This window comes from Phalacrocorax aristotelis, chromosome 8 (genome assembly GCF_949628215.1).
Source record: "Phalacrocorax aristotelis chromosome 8, bGulAri2.1, whole genome shotgun sequence".
NCBI lineage: Eukaryota > Metazoa > Chordata > Aves > Suliformes > Phalacrocoracidae > Phalacrocorax > Phalacrocorax aristotelis.
The window spans coordinates 2874760-2894869 of NC_134283.1; the positions used below are offsets into that span (position 1 = coordinate 2874760).

Sequence of the window (20110 nt, forward strand, 5' to 3'; positions counted from 1 at the left end):
GACTGTTTTTCCCTTGGGTGGCTCAGTGAGATCCCTGCCCCAGGTAAGGCATGGCATTTCTGCCATAGCTGACTTGCCAATAGAGGGTGCGGAGTAGGACCCAGTCCACCAGTCATGCTCTTGTCCTTTACACACTACACCCAGAGATAAATAAAATAATTTAAATAACTGTTTAATACAGTAAAATCTAATTTCTAGGAAACACCTATCCACGTTGGTCTCAAAGCTCTGAATTTATTGCAGTGTGCAAGAGGTTTGCAAACTTGGCACCGCGTAAGGTGGTATTTTTCTCGGCAAAAGGCTCCAAAAACAATGAAAGTGAAAGAAAAAAAGCAAACTGCCCCGAGCCTGGCAATATGCCATTGCCGACACCCAGAGTTTGACACCCCCATAAGCTACCCGTGCATCTTTTGCCTCACAACAGAGAGCAAGAACCAGGCTGCAAAGCACCAGATCACAAAAAAGCATAGAGGACCGGTATCCCCTGAGGGCTGCTGAGACCATCAGATGTATTTTACTGGCAAGTTTAAGGCACAGTTGAACACAGACCTCTGGAAGTGAAAGCTAGTACTCAAATTCAGCAGGTCTCTTCTAAAATCCCTTTAAAATCCTTTTACTTTTAGAATCCCAGTTTCCACAGCAACAAGACACACAGCTCTCTGCGGAGTTTAGGGCTATAAATAAACCCTAGATCTATAGTTGTGATATTAGCTATGAGGGCTTTAAAAAAATTGCATGGGGTAATGAAGCGAGAGGATCAGTGCTGAAAGGAAACAAATTTAATGAGGAAAAGATGGTTCTTAACTCGGTTTAGAGCGTAGCTTTGAACAAAGGAAAACGGGCAAAACACACCGCCTGGTAAGATCCTGCCTTTGCTAAGGGTCATTTTGATTTCAATCGAATTGTTGGAAGAGGTGCCTTGCAATCTTCATTTTACATACGTTTAAACTCTGTGTTTAATTGGTCGTCTTGAAAAAGAAGGAGAAATGGCCATTAGCCATTGTTTTCACAGCCTTGCTGTTCCTGGGGAAGCAATTAAGCAGCTAACGATGGGCCAGATTTTAACAGCCTCCTGCATATTGAACCTTGCCTGCCATACCAGTGACTCCACTGGCTCTGCTTCAGAGAGCGTCCCTATTTAGAAAAGGACTTCTACGTGTGCTAACTTTAAACACGTATTTTAATCCTAATTGCCTTCCCGAACTGGGACCGTTGGCTGCTGCGAGACTGCCTGCAGGGGAAGATGTTATTCCATGAGACGCAGTCAGAGGGCAGGAATTTGGTCTGCTGGATCTAAAGAAGTGCTGTCCTTACCCCTTGACATCAGCCTATAAACAAAGACGCAATCCCATAAGGAAAGATAAATATTAGCTGTCTTAGAAGCAAAGAGGAAATTAAATAACTATCACATGGCATAAAAACAAGCTTGTCAGGGGAGAGAGAGCTGGTGGTTTTGAGCTTGCAGAACAGATTTGTATATAGTAGTGAGGGGAAGGAGAAGAGGAAGGAGAAGAAAAGAAACACAAATCAAAAAGTTACTTGGAGTTTCTTCTCTTAAAGACAGAAGGTCCATGTTATTCAGATGTACCGCGTGTCACCAGTTTTCTGGTGTTTGTTATTTTAAGGACGGTCTTAGGAAGAAAATAAATTCCACTCTAAGGTTCCATTATATCCATTTTAGGCAGTCAGTGGAGCGAAGCCCAAAGAGCCGGGCTGTGGAGATTCCTCCAGGCTCAGCTGGTGGGACATCCTCTGCTCCCTTCCCAGCAGGCAATTTTACTGAATTGCTGGGAAGGAAACCCACCAGCAGCTCCACCTTGGTTGGGTCAGGCTGGGGCAGAAACCCACCATCAGCACCGTGGAGCTGCTTTGCTGCTGCTCGCCGAGGGATCAAAAGAACTGGGAGAAAAAAGGACGTCTGTTATGACATGGATAGACTTGGGCAAAATTTGCATGTGTCCGCATGTAAATGGGAAGTCACTACCCGGCCATAGTCCCCAGTGAAGACACCTCTGCCTTGGGCTGGGGGACAGAAGGGCTCTGCAGCAAGGCTGGGGTAATCCATTTAAAGGTGAACCCTTCAAGTTCAACCTGGGATCTGAACATCAGGCTGGGTTCTCCCTAGCCTTATCACCAGCAGGAAAGATGTGGATGATGGTCTGCAGTTGTGCCTCTCCCCATTAACTGGCTTTGCAACCCAGACTAAAATAGGAAGCGGAATGACATTGCAGTCTCCCGTGAGTGACACCAGAATCAGGTTTTGCTTCTCCTGAAGGTGTTGCCTTGCCCATGGTAAGAAAAGCAAGCCATAAAGCACGTTATTCTGGTCACTAACACAAGTGGTCTGATGGAGAGACCCATGCAGGCAATACCGTGTGTTATAAATCTGTTACCTGTGTGTTATAAATCTCAAAGCAGGGCAAAGCAGTCTGCTATTGAGGCTGGTCTTACACGAGGCAGCTCTGACAAAGGCACACGCACCAGTTCGAACTGATGTATTTTTCTAACATTGCCACATTCAGAGCAAAACTGTGCTGTAGGAACTTTTTGGTGGGAGAGAAACACTGTAAACATTATCCTTACAAAGGGAAAAAAAAAACCATAAATGTCCAGTTGCAAGTTCTGGGCTCAGAGTGCAAACATTTAATTCTTGCACCTTCTGCCCTAGTGACCATTCTGGATTGATTCATATTTTCCAAAAGGCTTTCAAGCTTCTGTGCCCCTCGGTATCACCTTGTCTGGATAAAAGCAAAGCAAAAGAAGACAGAAGAAAAACCTTCCACTGCAGAGAACACATCGGGCATAACACACACACTCTGGGACCGACGGCACGTTTCTTCTCCTGCGATTAATTGATCATCGAGACGGACAGATTAGAAGTAGCCCTTTTAACAGAAGACACAAAAAGTTGGAATCAATAAGCAATAGTCAAAGGGGGAAAAAAAAAAAGTCATTGCAGAGGAAGCCGGCACCAGGCCCATTCTCCGAGGGCTCTGTCCTGCTCCCACTGAAATCAAAAGGAGTTCTGGAGCTGGCTGCAGTGGGAACAGGAACAGTCCTTAAGGCACTAATTAGTACAGCTGGCTGAATAATGCATAATGAACAGTTCATTCAGCTAATTTCATCTCTTTTTCTATTCATGAATTGCCTGTGAACCAATCCCAATTTTCTCATTTTGGTCATCATTCAGAAGTTATTTGTGGGTTTCTTCAGGAAATCATCCCTAGCGTGCAATTCCAGCGCGCATCGCGACATGTAAATATTAGAGGTTTGCGCAGAAGCGTGTGAAGCGTGGGGCTAGCAGGTAGGGCAAATGACATCTCTCTTGCCCAAGCTGCTATTTCTGTAACCAAGTGTATCGTGAACTTCAAACGTTGCAAAGAAACACTGAACTTTACGTGCACACTCGGCAAATACTTGTGCCCGCTCCTTTTCTTCCTCATGCTTTCTCCTTGAGCATTTTAAACTGTTTTAGCCAGTTAGTGGAATACTGATACAGAGAGAGGGGGTATATGATGTGAAAACAGCCCAAGGAATGTCACTGGAATAGTCAACAAATACTTCCAGACTTTTCTTTTCCAGCTGTAAAGTGATTTGGCTGTAGCCAAGAGTAAATTAACATCGTGTAATGGATAAGAGTTGGAATCAGCCTGCGGACAGGGGAGGAGGGCTCCGCTCCGGGTTGCTGCATGTCCCTGCCGGGCTGCCAGAGCAGCACCCTGCGCACAGGGCGAACGTGGGCTCTGGCGACCTGGCCCCCGATGTGGCAACAGCTGTGCTAGCTCAAGCAAAAGGAAACTGAAAACAATTGCAACACCCTCTTGTTTTGTAAAGAGTCACCCAAAATGTGACCTTTCTGGGGTGAGATTAAAGCAAGGAAGAATTCAGAGCAGGAATCACAAGGAAATGACTGCCATGTGACTGGGATGGTGGGGACAGGGAGGCTGTAGCTTCAGCAAAGGCTGAGACATCCCTGTCCTTCCAGCCATGCAGAGCAAGAGAGGGAGAGACAGGCCAAAGCACGAGCACCGAAAGACAGTGTTTCTTCTGCAGCAGTTTCTGAGACGGATGTAAGGAGAAAGGGAAGGGAACGGGGGAAGCGTTTTCGGCAGCCAGGGACGGTGGATTTTCATGCTGAGGCAAGCCCCACGGGGAATCGCACAAAGCCAGGTCTGCCTGGCTTCTGGGGCCAAGAAGGGATGTGCCAGGGCTGTCCCGCAGGGGAAGGGACACGGGGGATGCAAGGGTGAGGGAAGTTCATGGCTGACTCGCACTTTGAGCTTTGAAAGGTGGCAGATGAGGCAGGGTGGTGATCGACCCTTACTCAGGGAGAGGCAAGTCTATCGCTTACGCCTTCGGCTGGAAAAAAGCCCTGAAAAATCCCTATTTAAAGACACGTCTGTGCCTGCCAGAGTCTATCGGCAGAGGGCAGTGACACTCGCACGCACACGCGTGCATGCACACCCACATCCCCGACGCATCACTGCCAGCCTTTAATCCACCCTGCTTTTGCTGCCATCACACAGCAAGGACACCTTCCACCAACGCCGTCCAAACCAAATGCGTTCGGTTTATTATTTGAAAGGCGAACCACGTGGGATGCTGCAGGCCCGACATCTGGCTTCGTTTTCTCCTTTTTTTCTTTTTTGCCTTTTCCCAAAGCCCACGTGATATTTTTCTATGTGCTTTAAAGCTGGGGTTTGTTTGTTTTTTCAAATCCAAGAGCTCCGATTTCAGCATCTGCGAGAAACCTTACAGGAAATAACCCGTGTGCACAGAAGTATTTGAGTAAATGTGCAACAGCAATATTTATCTTTCCCTTCCGTATAACGGCGCAGACGGCATGCAACACTATTGCTTCTGTCTCTCACTGTGGCCCAGCAGAAAAGGAAACAGGGGAGTCTAGGATGGAGCTGCAGGATCAAAAAATTTCACTAAGTGGGGAAGGGGAATGGGGGAGGCAGGTGCCTGGCAGTTCTACCAGGCGATGGGGAGCGAGGTTTTGGAAGAGGGCAGCCAGGAAGGGGATGTGGGGAGATGCAGGGGATGTCAGCAGCAGAAACTTTGTGGGAGGCAGGACCGAGAGGAGGAAATGCAAGGAGGAAGTGCTGGGTGCCACAAAAGGAGCCAGAAGCTCCAAGGTGAAAGTCCACAGAGGCCCCACTCAGCCCACAGCTTGTCTGTTGGGTTTTATGGACATCGATTTACAGAAGAATGCTTTCTCTCAGCATATTGTCCTGGGACAGCACTCAGTCCCAGCAGAGAGAAGAGATGGCTTTGGGTGGAACTCATGCAAGGGAAGGATGCCCATCACAGCTAACTCATACCCTGCGAGACCGAGCCAGCAGCAGGTTCATCTATGGCTTTGCAAGTCATTTCGGGAGAAAACTTAGAATTTCCAGGTTTAATTTCTGGCAGAAGTGCGAAGATTTAAGCTGCATTTAGGAGGCCTGAAAATGCCAAGCATGCAAAAACCTCTGTCCGTTTAATGACAGGCGTTGAACAGCCTCCTAAAGGAACCGGAGAACTTTGAAAGGTGATAGGCAAAAGCTCTGAAAAGGTCCCAGTGGAGGAATCCTGTGGGCTGGGAGCACTGGCCATGAGCGAGATCTGGGTAACTCAACTGGCCTTTTAACCAGCAGCCTCCGAAATAAAGCTTCCCCTCTCGTTTCAGTGGTAGAGGTTCTTGTCTCCTGCTGGCTCTGTGGGTGGACAAAAAAGTGAAATAGCTCCTTTCACACATGACTCAGTTGCCCACCTCACATTGAATTATTTCAGTTAATTTTTATATGCTTTTGGACATTCCATGTTGCATTGAGTCAAACCCACATAAAGGAGAAATTTTCTTGGTGGATTTGGCTATGTTTGCTCGGACATGTTGTTTAAAGGAAACTAAACACTTGAGCCAGGCTCCTTGGTTAAACAGGATCGAGGAAATTCAAGTACAAGAATTCAGACCCTCAAGACAGCAGCCAAGAACTGAAGTAGATATGTCCAGCGTTGAAGAAATGGACCGTCTCCCCTCTCCTGACTGCGACATTCAGTTACAGCCTCTGCACATTCTGAAAATACAAAAAGAGGAAAATAACTGCACTTTCGGTTGTTGTTGCTGCTTACTCTGACGAGAAATCTTCCCCAGCTGTTCGTCTCAAACACGCACAAGGAGAATTTACAGGAAGAGAGAAGATGCAGGAAATGGGATGATCTGGGGATGAAACAAGGAGCCGGTTTTGGTGTCCCGAGGGCTGTGCTCTTGCGGGGAACACGGCTGTACAGGCACCCCAGAACGACCTTCACTCACAACCTGCTGTCTTGAGCAAGTGGTAACACGAGCTCATACAAAGTTGATTTATCTTGCTGAGGGCAGTTCCTTGCTTTGCCCGCTGGCTAGCCAGGAATTCTTGGTGGCTTGTGACAGAATTATATGTCATGCTTCTTTCGGTTTCCTCGGGCTTCACCGAAAGCCACTTCTAATCAGAGAAAGGACTCCCACTTCGTATACTACACTTCAGATTAGAGTTTGTCTTACTGTCTGGCACTGAAGACAAACAATTTCCTCTCTGGCCGTAAACCACAGACTCGCTCTTCAGCAGCAAAAATTCTCATTCAAACTTTCATTTGGGCTCAGGCCTAGACCTGGTTCCCAGGCAGAAAAGTTTAAACTTTCAGCTTGCTACAGGCCAGGCAATCATCAGATACCTGACTATGAGCACAGCATAGTGCTTTCAGGATGGATTAATGCTGGGATAGAGACACCAATGTAAGCAGAAAGGCCACCAAAGGGCTTGGCGTCCCTATGCCTACTGCCTGGCCTGTGCTTCCATTCAATGCAAACATCTCCTAAGGGACTGAGAGCACTTCCTCTGTTTTCTGCATATCCCTTCCTCTGAGGGACAATACTGGGCACGGCAGGAAAAGGAAGCGCATATGGTTTGCGCTCAGTGACGGATCACTACAAGGAAAGGAGATGGAGAGGCTGTGGGATTTTCAAGGACCCTCTCACAGCAGGACTCCGCAAAACAGAAGGAGACTTGTGTAGCTTTACAATATATGACATTATGCAGCCCCAGTAAGTGTCCTTTGACTGCTTACTCTTGCATTCCAGTAGGACCTCAATAAATGCAGTTGATAGTCTACGATATTCCACAGGGAAATAAAAAAGGATAAACTACCGGCATTTGGAATTTTTGTGGTGCAGCCGTTCGTCTTAGCAAGGTGTGTAATGAGATTTCCAATAAACCACCACCCAAAGGAATAAACGTTTTTCTCTTATACAATACCAACACAAGCGTTCACGCAACTCACCTGACACAAAGCAGCCCGCATTTGGGCATCGTGTACCTCCCATAAAGATCAGCTCAAGCCAAAATGCGATTGTGCTTATAAAAACATCAGCAGTGGCTTTTTCGTTTATCTGCGTTGCAGCAATATTGCACCTGCTAAAATAAAAGATACGGTCCATCTTCCAAGGAGATTACAATAATATAAAAATCAAGTCTGGAATCATCCTTTGCCTGCCCGGGGCTGCATTTAAAAGTGTTATTCCTGGCCCGCTCCACTTAAAGATCTCCACCCGTATCAATTATCTAGTCGATGTGCAGTCTGGCCACTGGGCTACAACTGACGTGCAGCCGAGTCCCATGGAAAAACATCATGGGAAAAAAGAAATTGTGTGTCTGCCTCTTGGCTGCCGGATGCCATCCGTAGGCAATTCTGAAGCTGATAAAGCTGCTTCAACACGTGCAATGCTACCCTGCTGTCAGCCAGAACCCCGTTTTAGAATGGAGAGTGGGAATGCAGTGGGGGTGGGGAAAATAACCATTTAAAGAGGGCTTTAGTGTCTCTTTTGTTTCTACACTGTATTTAAAGACAATTTTAAGTCAACTGACAAACCGGCCTTGAATGCAGCTCGGTTCGGTGAGGCTGCTCAGGCAACTGCTGGTGCCAGAAGCTTTACGGGGACGTTGGCATCCCGCACCCAGTCGGTGTCCCATGCCATGCTGCACCCATCTGCTCCACCCTTGAGCTCTTCACCATCCTAGAACAACAGCTAAGGGAAGACGGCATCGTAGCCATCCCCTTTTCCACTCCGCAAGGCTCCTCGTGGCTGAAACCAGGATGCTTTTGACAGGAAAGTCTGGGAAGAGGCTATTACCACGCGGGAGGGAGCAAAGAGCATGGCTAGCGAGCGCTCTTGGAGTCAGTGGGGAAGGAATGAAGACAGGAATGTCATCCTTAATAAACCATTGAGGGGATGAAGCTGGTCAAACATGACTTAAAGTCAGTCAGGGCAGCGCTGGCCTGGCCGCAGGGACAACTCTTGCCCTGGGGTGGGGCACAGGAGCCCCAGGCCCGAATTAGCCACCACAACTTCTCTTAGGGGGGGTGGGGGGTGGTTGTCTGGAGCTGGGCAAGGCACAGCGCGGCCCTGACGGGGATCACCGCCTCAGCCCTGGCCTCCACGGGCAGCCGGAGCGCCCGCCCGCGTCCCCCCGCCCAAACCCACCGCAGCGAGCGGCCGCACACAAAAGGCGCTTGTTCCCGCCCCTCTCCTATTTAGCCGTCCTCTCGACCAATCAGCGACAGCGGAGGGAGTAAGGGGGAGGGTTATAAGCTGGCGATTGACAGCCCCTCGAGCCCCCTCTCCTGTACGCAAGGAAAGGGGCGGGGAGGAGCGCGCCAGCAGCCAATCCCTAAGTGCGAGTAGACGGCTCGACCAATCGGCAGGGCGGTGGGTGGGGCCCGCCGCGGGGTCAGGCCGGGAGTGAAGCCGCTCCGCCGCTCCTTCCTCTCTCTCCCCCCCTTCCCCGCTCCGCGGCCGGCTGGGACTGCTCACCGCGGGATCCCTCCGCCGCGCACCGTTCACGTCCCCCTCCGCCCGCTCGCTGAACCTTCCAGCGAGGGATTATTTCCCGCGGTTGTGGTGGTGGCGGCGGGGCGGCTCCGGCGGCAGCGGAGGGGCCCAGCGCGGCGGGACGGGCTTGCGCAGAGGATGGAGGCGACCGGCGCCCGGCTGATAGAAGGAGCCGCCCCGTGAGGGAGGACGCGGGGAAGGCAGAGGCCTGCTCGGGGCCGCCGGGCCCTGCCGGGCGGGGACCCCGCGGCCAGGCCGCGCCTCAGCCTTCGGGCCTGCTCCCCCCGCGGCGCCGCCGGCGGCCACCCCCGGTGGGGCCCGGCCCGGCCCTGCCCGCCGCTGGGGGCTGCCCTCCGCGCCCCTCGCCGCCGGGCCCCCTCGCCCCCCGGGGGGCGGGTTTGCCGGGGGGGCGGGAGCGCGGAGGGGGCCGCTCGGGGGGTGTCGGGGCGCCGCCGCCCGGCCTCGCCGCCCCTAGCAGGGTGTGCTCCCTCCGGGCCGGGGGTAGGAGAAGCACCATGGTGGAGAAGCGGTGCCCGCGGCTGCAGCGGGACGGCGTGTACCGCTGGTTCTCCGAGCTGCCCTCGCCGCAGCGTGTGGAGTTCCTCTGCGGCCTCCTGGACCTCTGCATCCCGCTGGAGCTGCGCTTCCTGGGCGCCTGCCTGGAGGACCTGGCCCGCAAGGACTACCACTCTCTGCGTGACTCCGAAATCAAGGCCAACAACCCCGCCGACCTGGGCAGCCTCACCAACCTGACGGACGAGGTGGTACGCAGCAAACTTTTGGTCTCTCTCGCCCTGCTCGGGTCTGCCCACCGAGAGGCGGCTGGGGTCCTCTTCCGTACCCTCACCCATATCGATTCGGTCATCAACAACTATGGGCTGCAACTCAACGAGGGCCGCACAGGCGATGAGTTCCTGTTGCTCTTCACGATGGCATCCAACCACCCTGCTTTCAGCTTCCACCAGAAACAGGTGCTGAGGCAAGAGCTCACCCAGATCCAGAACATCATGGCCAGCACCAGCAAGAATCCCAGCACCTCTACCCTCAACACCATGGCAACCTATCCTGGCTGCCATAAGGTGGGTATCCTGCTTTTGCACACCGTAATCGCTCTGCTGCAGGGCACTGGGGTGTGTCTTCAGCTCGGATTTAAAATCTTGCCTTCAGTACGGGCGTTCTAGTGATAAATGGCAGCCAAGGAGACTGGCAGAGATCACTTGCTTGGTTGATGACGGGGAATAGTCAACCGAGGGCGAAAAGAGGAGGGGGGGGGTGCATGGAGTTTTTATGGGCTCGTGACATTTAAATGAGAAGGGGTTCACAAGCTGATCAACAGGCAGCTGTATAAACCTTAACTGATTTCTTCTGGCAATACATGGGCTGAGGGGGCAGTCCTGCCAGTTGCATGGATGACCAGTGATTTAGTAGGGAAACAAACATGTAATATCCCTAGATTTGGGAGCAAGCATCTCTTTAAAAGTTTCCCTGGAAGAAGTTGGAAAAGATCAGCTTTGGGAGTAGCTGTCCAGTGGCAAAGGCATCTTAGTGAATCTGGGTTTTGTTTAGATGAATGTGATGGCAAACGTTTTGAGTTTCTGGTACTAATCTCAAAGAAATACTGTGGTTTCCTGTCACCCTGAATCTCTCGGGTATTGATCCTGGTGTCAGTGGTTCACCATCATCAACTTGCTAGTGGTTCATTCAATTGCCAGCAATTAAGCTAGACAGTAACATTTTTAAGAGGTGCTGTTAGTAATTAGATGTGTTAGTGACCGCTGAAGAGCTCTTAGCCTGCTACAAATTAGGGAGTCAAAGTGTATTCTTGACTGAATTTAACCTGCTTTGAAGTTCAGACTACATACCAGCTAAGTGGGTGCATGTGATCAGTTAAGGGGCTGTAGCTTCTCAGGATGTAGGGACTCAGTCAGCAAAAAAACCACGTTACCTTTCTCCGGGGAAAGATGGTGTGTACCTAAAGGCTGCAAAAACCCCTGCACTGGAGGAGTATCCTAACTAAAGCTGTATCAGTACAGATTCCGTTAACTTGAGCATTGAATTTCAGACCGAGTTAGAAATGTACACTCGCTCTTCCCCTGAATACAATTTCCTTCCAATTTCATGTTTCCTTGAATGTTGCTGCTTTAACTGTAAAATTTAGATGAGTATTAGTAAACTTCATATTTCTCTTAATCTTCCCTTCCTATGTCTTTAAACAGTGCTTGTTCCTGCCCTTCTGTTTTAAGGGGAAAGAACAGGGTATGGGAATGCCTCTTTATTTGGTTTAAACCTCTACGTGAATAAAATGTAGATGGAAAGAATATTTCACAGAGAATGTAGAAGGGTATAATTAAAACCAGAAAAAGCTTTTCAGATACTTAACTACTTGCAACTTCCCTTGTTCAAAAGATGCATGGACCCTAGGTTTGAGAGGAAAGACTGCAAATCATGTACAAGTTTTCCAAAATAAGATGAGCAAAAAAAGAAGATAAAATTACGCAGACAGGAACATTTTTTAGAGCACGCTTTCAAAGCTTCACAAATAGCGCACGATTTATGTAGCTGAAAAACTCCGGCACTATTTATGTCAATCTAAGATGGACGGAGAATCCATCCTACCATTTTTTGTGTCAGCAATAAGGCATAGAGGACAGTCACTTGATTACTGTGTGTTTTTTCCTCTTCTGGACTCATTGAGGGGTTGCCTTTTTAAAAGTACAATTTTAAAAAAATAAATTGGTGTCAAAGAGCACTGGTTACCTAGTACAGCATAGGTGAGAGGGCACAAAAAGGTGACTGCTTTTGACTGAGGACTCAGGACTCTGACTCAGGATTGCTCCACAGTGTCTGGAATATGCATTTTGTTTGAACAGATGCAGATTTCTAAGACGGTTAAATTGTTTTTGATGCTGATAGCTGGGTAATTTTGCTACTTTTAGAGTAAGCAGTTGGCTTAGAAGAGGAGTTGGATGAAGCGAGTGGAAAAAACAATGTCTTTTTCTCCATTCAGCCCCATTTAAATACGTACAAATAAATTCCAACACTGTGGGCTTAGATCTTGTGATGTTAGCAAGTTATGTTGTGACAATACTTGTGTTGTAACATCACCTAGAAAAAAAACACAATGCAGATGTCAAGAGAAAGTGAGCCACGCTGGGCTGCCGCCTGCCAAGAGTCCTGCGCTCTTCATCCTCTTTGGAATTGGAGGAGAATTTCTTTCCCAGAGCCAGCACTCTCTCATCACTCCTGTTGCTTTACTACAGCTTGAGCTACACTAAGCTGGTACTTGAAGTCAAGGCTATGTGTTAAATGGTATGAATGCTGCTCCTGAATTCTCAAGGGCTCATCCTTAGAAAATGAGCTTGTGAAGTGGTCACTTTTTGAGGTCCTGAGGAAACTTTGGAAGCTGGAATGGAGTGGATGAGTAATGGCATGCAAATAGGGAACTCTCAGTGAGCAGGGCTAGTTATCCTTCAGCATTTCCCTTGTGCTGAGTGTGGGAATAGGGACCGCCACTTGTGTGACTACCTGTTTTTCTGTACTAGAGGTCTGTTACAATTCCTGATGATTTACATTTAACTTGTTTATTTAGGGAGATGCAACAAAAAAGTTGAACAGTCCTCTTTCCTCTTTGTTTTCTTTGCAGAAACAAATGGCAGTGTGCTGCTTCTGCTTAGTCAGGCCTATTAAAATATGACCCAACTTGATATTAGCTACAACTTTTTTCCAGAGGATTGGAGCTTGCAGTCCTCTTTCCATCTCCTAGCTCTTGCACATCTTACAGTGAAATCTCTCAAAAATAAATTGTGTATAACAGTGAAGAGAACAGTTGACACAAAATTACTGTAAACACTTCATGATTCTTTGAGTTGCTTTGGGGTAGGTGACCACGTTTAAAGTTGGTTAGTGATGCAAACCACTGCTTTTTGCTGTCTCTTACTGTCTGCAGTTGCTGACTACAAGGAAGTGCAAAGCAGCTAGCTGCCCGTATATTTTTGCTCTAATTTGTGCTTTTTGAGATTACTCTTGGATTATATGAATCTTAACTTTATAGGCAAAGGTGGCTGTGGCTGGCTTTAAGTAGGTCAGTAATTATTAGATTCATGGTTTCTACTTGATAGTACAAAATGAACATTGTTTCCCTGCCCTGTGTAGGGAGAATGCTGCCCTCTCTACAGCAGGCTATTGCTTTAGTCTCTGCGAAGATGATCGTTTCTGCCCCTTGTTTTGTCCTGTATTTTTCTTCTGGTTTTGAATGGTGCCAACGCTTACAGGTTTTGGGTCGTGGATTCTTCAAACTTTATGCTTGTAGACATAAAATCAAAGGTGCTTGTAGAGCTTTTAAAATTTTAAACAGTGCAAATTGTCTTCAAATGAAGCCCAGGCATATATCTAAAGAATCAGGTCTTTAAAAACTTCTGATCCTGGGATTAACTGTAATGGGGTTATTTTTAACTGGGAGCGATGCAACTGAGTTTTCAGGCTGGTTTCGTACCTTAAGATGCCTGCCTGTTCAGCTATCTTCTACACCTTTGCCACAAAGGAGGTAGAATGGTTTTCTGGCCCAGGGCTTAGAGCCTAGCATCTGCAGGCTCATTTCTGTGCTCATGTGTAGTGCTTAGAGCCGCAAACTGCTGCTCTCCTTGTAGAGGAGGTGGAGCTGGAAGCATCAGGGTACATGAAAGCCTGTAGCCAAATGTCTCCTGCTGTTTATGTACGAGTCCAGGTGCTTTCATAGGCAAATTGCAACTGCTGAATTTGTGACCCACTGAGAAGGGAGAAATGCCTCAAAACTGTCTCCCAACATCTTGAACAACCCGTTCAAGACTTCTGTTGCGTAGAACTTGTGAAAAGTAATATCTTTTTTAGTTATAGGTGAAAAACTTAATGTTTTTATTCATTCTTGGTTGTTTTGAGACTGTAGTGCTGCTGTCTTTACAGAACCCTTAGGCCTATGCCTTGTAGATAACGGCATAACAGGACCTGCTTAGATACTGGCACTCGTCTAGGCATAACAGTATGAATCTCTGCACGGGCTAACTTCTCTCAAATCTACATGTTTTAGTAACACTGAGGACATAATTTCCAGAACTAGAGGAAAAGTTATGAATCTGTCACCCTGTATTTCTTGGAGTTGTTTCATCTACTCATTGAGATCATTCTGTAAAAACAGGGAACTAAGATAATGCTTTGGCTGCTTCGTGCCTGCTCTGCTAGCTGACTGACGAGCTCTTCAGCGTGGTTAGTGCCCTGATCTGGTTGTGGCTTCAGCTGCAGAAACAGGGTCATAAATAGTAGGTCTGACTACAGTTTGTTCGCAGCTGAAAGGAAATAAGAGTCAGTGACACTGTAGTTATGTGGCTGTTTTCAGGCTGATACCTTGTGAATGGGAAAAAGGGCTCTTGCCTAGTCAGCTTCCAAATACTGCACCAACGGCTATTTCAGGTTTATAGCATAAGATGCTATTTTTCACCTGCACTAATTCCATAGGCTCATCTAAAACTTAGAAATGACTAAAGACTGTGTACTGGGAGCTGTGTAGACCTGATGTTCTATGGGGTCCTTTTCAAAGACCTTCACCCTCCTGCACTGTTTGCTACAGGTGATTGAAGTTACATACACCATCTTTTGAAATATTCAGGGATTTTTATTTCGTCTGTGGAATGATGAGCTGGAAAAAAACTATTACTTTTTGGGTTGAAACTGAGTCCTTAAGTACTCATGGAGAAGCAATCTAGCTATTAAGTGATCTATCTTGGCTGCCTTTATGGCTTTTATGCAAGCTTTGCAGGGATAGAATAAATTGTGAAAAACCTAATTTTTGGCCTCCTAACCCAGCTATTTCATAGCTTTAGTAGATTACCATGTTAATAGCGGTTGCTAGCTGGGATTAGAGGTGTTTACTCACTGATATCAGTAGTTGCTGTCTCAGGAATGATCTCATTTTCAAAAACACGAATCTAACCTTGGGAGCTGTAGGGGCAGGTCTTGTAGCTTCCAGCGGGTGACACGTGCCAATCCTTGCATGTCCTTTTAGTATTCTGGGTACTTGAACAACACGGATTACACACGCCTCTTGATGTCCCAGTTAAGAAATGTGAGGCTTCCAGTTCTGGCTCGTTTCTTACTGATATTCTTGTCTGAAAGTTTTTGTGACTCTGGTAAAATGGTTCAGTCTCAAATCTGTGATATTTCCAGAAATGAGCTTAACATGTAAAGGAAACCTTGGAAGACAATGATCTTGTGTAGGAACGGTGTTAATTACCAACTAATTCACTTTGCCTGATCGTATGTTGAAGGATGAATTTGTGTTTAAGAACCTAAATGAGTTTTGAGTTTCCTTGGGAAATGAAATGTACATCCAAACATCAGGCACAGAGCAGCCAAAAAATTTGTGTTGAGCTAATAATGATGGTGTTTTTTCCGTGAACTGTTTTCCCATTTTTTGCACAGGCTGAACGAAGTTTTTGTTTTAACAGTGCGTTCCACTTCACTTTTTTAATTTACTTTTTTTCTGCTAATCACCTTGTAACTCTTAGTTCTCAGTTAAGCAACGATGAAGTAGGCCTCATCTCTTCTGGAATAAAAATGCCTATGGTAAGGTGTTGGATGTTTTGAACTGTACCAGACTTCAGACTGGTTTAACTGAATCAGTGTACAAGCTGTATGCAGGTCCTGCTTGGAAAAGCAGAGCCAGCAGCAGTTAACCACACCTAACAAGCATTCCAGTGTCTTAACTTCAAAGGTACTGAACAGCAGCCTTGTTTGGAAGTATTTAACCATTTGGTTTAGCTTTTTTTAAATGTTGGAATTGCTAAAACTGAGATCCTGTCATCTTTTAGCTGGATATCAGGTATAGGGCTGCATCTTTCTAGCAGGGTAGAGCTCCAATTCTTTTATGGGCTTCAGTGCTGCAGTACCAGTGATACCTTTCTGTGCTCGTCTATATTCAAATACTGCAGTGTCCGTTTTACTACTTGCTCTCAAGTGCTTTGTCTCCTAAAACAAGGCAAATACAGGAATGTTATTCCCAAGAATATAGGTAAGAGCTGTTGTGAATACACAGAATCTTATTCTAGAAATGCTAGATCTAATTTGTCTGTAGAAATGAGAACCATTGTCATGTTTAAACTAGAATTTGACTTTATTCTTTGGCAAAAGAATTGCAGCAAGTTGAATTGAAGTTGTTCCCTATTTAGATTTGAAATGGGTATTGAATCTAGCAGAGTTGTTGATACGGTGCAGATCAGTATTTCTTTGCATGGCTTTTGTAATGGGCAAACATCTAAATTCCTTGCTCTTTCCTCAGTCTAAAATAGGATTTTTTTTCTTTGGTCCCATTGGTATGATTATCCAATAATAAGCATTCTTTTTAACAGGTGTTCTGGCCAGTATAGGGTTTCAGGATTTTGGTAAATAGCTGGAGTGATCCAGAAATAAGATCTATTGCTTAAAAGTAAGATCTTAATTTTAATGAAAGGCCTGCCAAGTCATGATGATAAATAGTGAAAGTGAACATTTTTCATGCATATTATGAATTATTTTTCAGGGTCTTTGTTTTTCCACTGTAACTAGTTTTATTACACTCAAGCCATTACTTAAGTGGATATTGAGGGGGGAAGGAGGGAGAAATACAGTTCAGTGAATTCGTGAGTTGTCAGACAACTTCTGCCAACCTTGTTAATATGTGAATTGCTGCAGAAGAGACCCGAGTGGCAATGAACCATTCTACTGGGGAAAGGCTATGGTAGCATTGCTTGGATTATATTTTGTTGGATTTTAAAATTGCTGCTTTGACTATGCTTTTACCTCCCAAATGTAGGTACTGGCCCCGTGGGGGCTATTTCCCACCTGTATGCTGGCAGCGTAAGTATGGTAGCTCTAAAGTCAACATCATGTTTTAAAGGCAGATGTCATTAAGGGCTGAAGGCTTCTAGAGCAGATAGGACCATGTTACACTTTGAATTCTCTTGAGAAGTTTAAGGTAACCTTTCCTTCTGGTGGCTCTTTTAGCTTGTGGTAGCATCCAGGTGAAGAAACAGGGCCGTACTTGTACATCGGTGCTGAGATACAGAGCAGTAGTACCTCTTTCAAGGTCTGGTTATAAGCAGTTACCTGTTCTGATTTTGAGGTGGTTTTAAGAATTGGTTTGTAAAATTGAGATTTGATTTCTTTTTGTTTTGAAGGAAAAATAAAATATCTCTCTTGTCATTTATCTTTTTTGAAATATGCTTGGTGCAGCAGCAGAATAGAATTAAAGTGCCTTGAATTAGCATCGAGTGAGTGAGCTGGTTGCCCTTGCAGCCTGTCCAGTAAGCTGTCGTAAATCACGGAAGATCAGGTAGATGAAACAGGCTGTTGTTTTGTAGCTTATTTGTATTAATACTTGGGGTTTTTCTGTTGGCTTTAATAGAGAGTTTTCCCTTTAGAGTTCAAACTTTAACTCAGTCTGACTTTTCAGTGGGAAATCCCGCATGTTCTGGCTTCTTGGCAAACTCACAAGGTTAACTGTTGGAGACTGTGGTGGTGGCAGAGGAGTGCATTAGCTAATATCAAGAATTCTGAAACGTCTTTGCAGAGCGCAGCTTTGCTTGTTTGGCTGACAGGGCGAGTGCACGTCTTTGCACAAACTACAGTTTGCCAGATGTTTTCAAATGCTGCTTTTGACTGTCTGGAATGGCGAACACGCAGCGCAATGTAGTTAAACTCCGGTTACTCTATTGTAGATTTATGTTCCTAGTATTAACAGAGTAGTCACAGTTTTTTAAGCAAAGGATTTTTAGTGGAAATGACTTAGACCAAAAAAGTCTGGGTTGTATTTTATAGACTATCTGCTCTACTGGAGCTCTAATGGAGCCTTGTAGCAGGTGTGATTGTCCTGTAGCATTTAAGTACTGCATGCCTCATTTCATTCCAGTAATAGTCTCATAGGACAAAAGCATCTGATCTATTATCCCATTATACTGTGAATTGCCTCTTCACCCTTTGTGTTTAAAGCGGGATACCTTTTAACCAGCTTCCTATGAGGTGTGGGACCTTTTATAGCTGTTGAGAAATATGGACACACCTGACTTGTTTGCACCTGGTGCTTACATCTTTTTTAGTAGACCCTGGCTGCTGGAACTGCATGAATTCCTAGCACAAACCAAACACTTGCAGTTGCATTCATGTCCCAGTCCAACAAAGCAACTAAACTCATGTAAATTTAAGTGTGGGGTAGTGTTGAGGACTTCACTAGGTATGTGAAAAATTGCGTGTGTTTGTGACTGTTCCTTAAACATCCCTGTGGAAGAGCCCAAGTCTTCAAACGGAGTAGTTTTAAATTTTGTTCTTCCAGTAGGAGAACAGTCAGGTATTTGCATATATAAGTAAATGCAGAACTGGTGCCTGAGGCTATGGTTTCACAAGCAGCTGGGCAGATTAATGGCTTGTTGCTACTAAGAGGAAGATGTTTGCTCGGTCTTGCTCCTCCTGGTTTTTGTAGTCTCAGAAGATTTGGAATTTCAGGTCCTTGCATTGGTTGCTCTTTGTTCAGTAGCCAAAGTCTGAGCCAGAAACATCTCATGCAATGGTAGACTGACATCTGAGTGTTAGCAATGCAGGTTTTTTTTTTTTTCAAATTGTTTGGGAACCAGAGTTATGTCGCTGCGTTGGGAAATAGCAGCTTATCTGCCTAAGCGTGCAAGGGCTGTATCCTTGCCATCAAGCCTCTGCTAGAGCATTTTTGCAAACAGGATTGCACTGTGTTAAAGACCTTGGTGTTAACCTCAAAATAAGCTGCTGTTAATGCTCTCTAATATGAAACTGGCAGGAGTGAATGGAGTTGACTGGGTTTTTTTCTCCTGCCCAGACTTCAGTATTCTGGTTCCTGAGTACAACCTTGCATGTTATCTGCATCAGCCTCATGGTGCAGGTCGTGAAGGTCAGTTTACGATTATGAAAAACCTTTTTTAATGGCGACTTCCAAAGCAAATAGTGGCAGGAGCATTTATCTGTGGGCCTTGCCCAGGATATCGCTGGCAGCTTTTGAAAAAACTGAACATGATGTGAAAAAGTTTTTCCCTGCGTGATCAGTGATAGAAAGTGTTCATGTGGCTTTTAGCTGCAGCCCTAGTATCTCACTTGACTCATTGCTTTTGTATTTTCTTCACATTTCCTGTGTAACACATGCCCTAAATTTCATACCTAACGAGGAATAGAAATCAGTATTTTATTCCCTCGGATCATTGTTTCCTTAAATTATAAGCCATGTTACACTTTAGGTAGTAAGCTATGTTGATTTGTTAGTATTGGCTCCACTTCAAACTAAGTCAGCAAATACTTCGCTATTAAACCATGAATTTTCTGCGTTCTGTTTAGTTATTTTTAAAAGGAACATATAATTGCTGTCTTGGTAAAATTCTTACCACATTAAGTTTGACTTCTATCAGTCCTGTTATTTATATGAAAGACTTTGCCATATTAAATGTTAGGCACTGTCCTTGGGGAGCAAAGCTGAGTTACTGAATCTGGCTGCACAGATTTACGGTTTTCCATATTGTCTTCCACCATCTTGGATAGCAGCAGAGCCACTTCAGGGAGCAGTTGCTGAAAGAGAAACACCACATGCTCCCATTTTTTTCTTTCTGTGTGCTTTTTGTTGGATCAAGGGTTCTGGAGAGCCTTCTAGAAGTTTTTTCAGTGTCCCAAGATCATCTACGCCTGCTAGTACATCTCTGATGCTGAGAAGAAAATCACTGCACTCTGCTGAGAAAAATGTTATTGTTTGCTGGCAGGTGATAAGGGAAAAATGTGATAATGGCTAAAATTCTAGCAATGCCTTCTGATACCGTGATACATTTGTCCTTGACCTCTGAGTCAAAGCAATTGTTTCTCTTCCTGGTTAACTCCTGGGTGTGGAGGGCTTCAGGGTGGCATTCTGTGATCCTTCTGTCTGGCCCTTGTTGGGAAGGATGTGCTCTTCAGTAGCTGATACCAGTTTTGATACTGTCTTTATTACTATGGAGAATGAGGCACAGAAGAGTTCAGGCTGAGCCTCAGTTATTCATTAAGTAGTGATGAATTTTCTGTATTATTTTCAGTTATGGGTACTAATTTAGCTTGAAATTCAAGAAGCAGGCTAGGTTTTCATCTGGAAAATCAGAAGCACATCTGTGAGCCAGATGCTTTGCTACAGAGGGACTGGATGCGACATTATAGAATCATAGAATCGTTAAGGTTGGAAAAGACCTCTAGGGTCATCAAGTTCAACTGTCAGCC

At 45.8% G+C, this 20110-nt stretch overlaps 1 protein-coding gene and 1 long non-coding RNA gene across 6 annotated transcripts in view; one reads left to right on the plus strand and one right to left on the minus strand.

The window, feature by feature from the left end:
- Window positions 1-207: 207 nt before the first annotated feature.
- Window positions 208-9220, minus strand: LOC142060878 (uncharacterized). Of its 4 annotated transcripts, none has more exons than XR_012661960.1 (4): window positions 8837-9220; window positions 7898-8148; window positions 7306-7439; window positions 208-6062 (listed from the first exon to the last, which is right to left on the minus strand). It is a non-coding gene; the product is annotated as an uncharacterized LOC142060878 (long non-coding RNA). The 4 variants fall into 4 exon arrangements; XR_012661962.1 differs by having other exon boundaries at window positions 7898-8107; window positions 8837-9218; XR_012661961.1 differs by lacking the exon at window positions 8837-9220 and having other exon boundaries at window positions 208-5702; window positions 5959-6062; window positions 7898-8806.
- A 45-nt stretch (window positions 9221-9265) lies between these two features.
- ZCCHC14 (zinc finger CCHC-type containing 14) overlaps window positions 9266-20110 on the plus strand; it is a 52794-nt gene continuing 41949 nt past the window's right edge. For both annotated transcript variants that reach the window (XM_075101204.1, XM_075101205.1), the window contains exon 1: window positions 9266-9933. In XM_075101204.1, coding sequence (XP_074957305.1) covers window positions 9370-9933 — 564 coding nt within the window. In that variant the 5' untranslated portion in view covers window positions 9266-9369. The remainder of the gene's footprint in view (window positions 9934-20110) is intronic.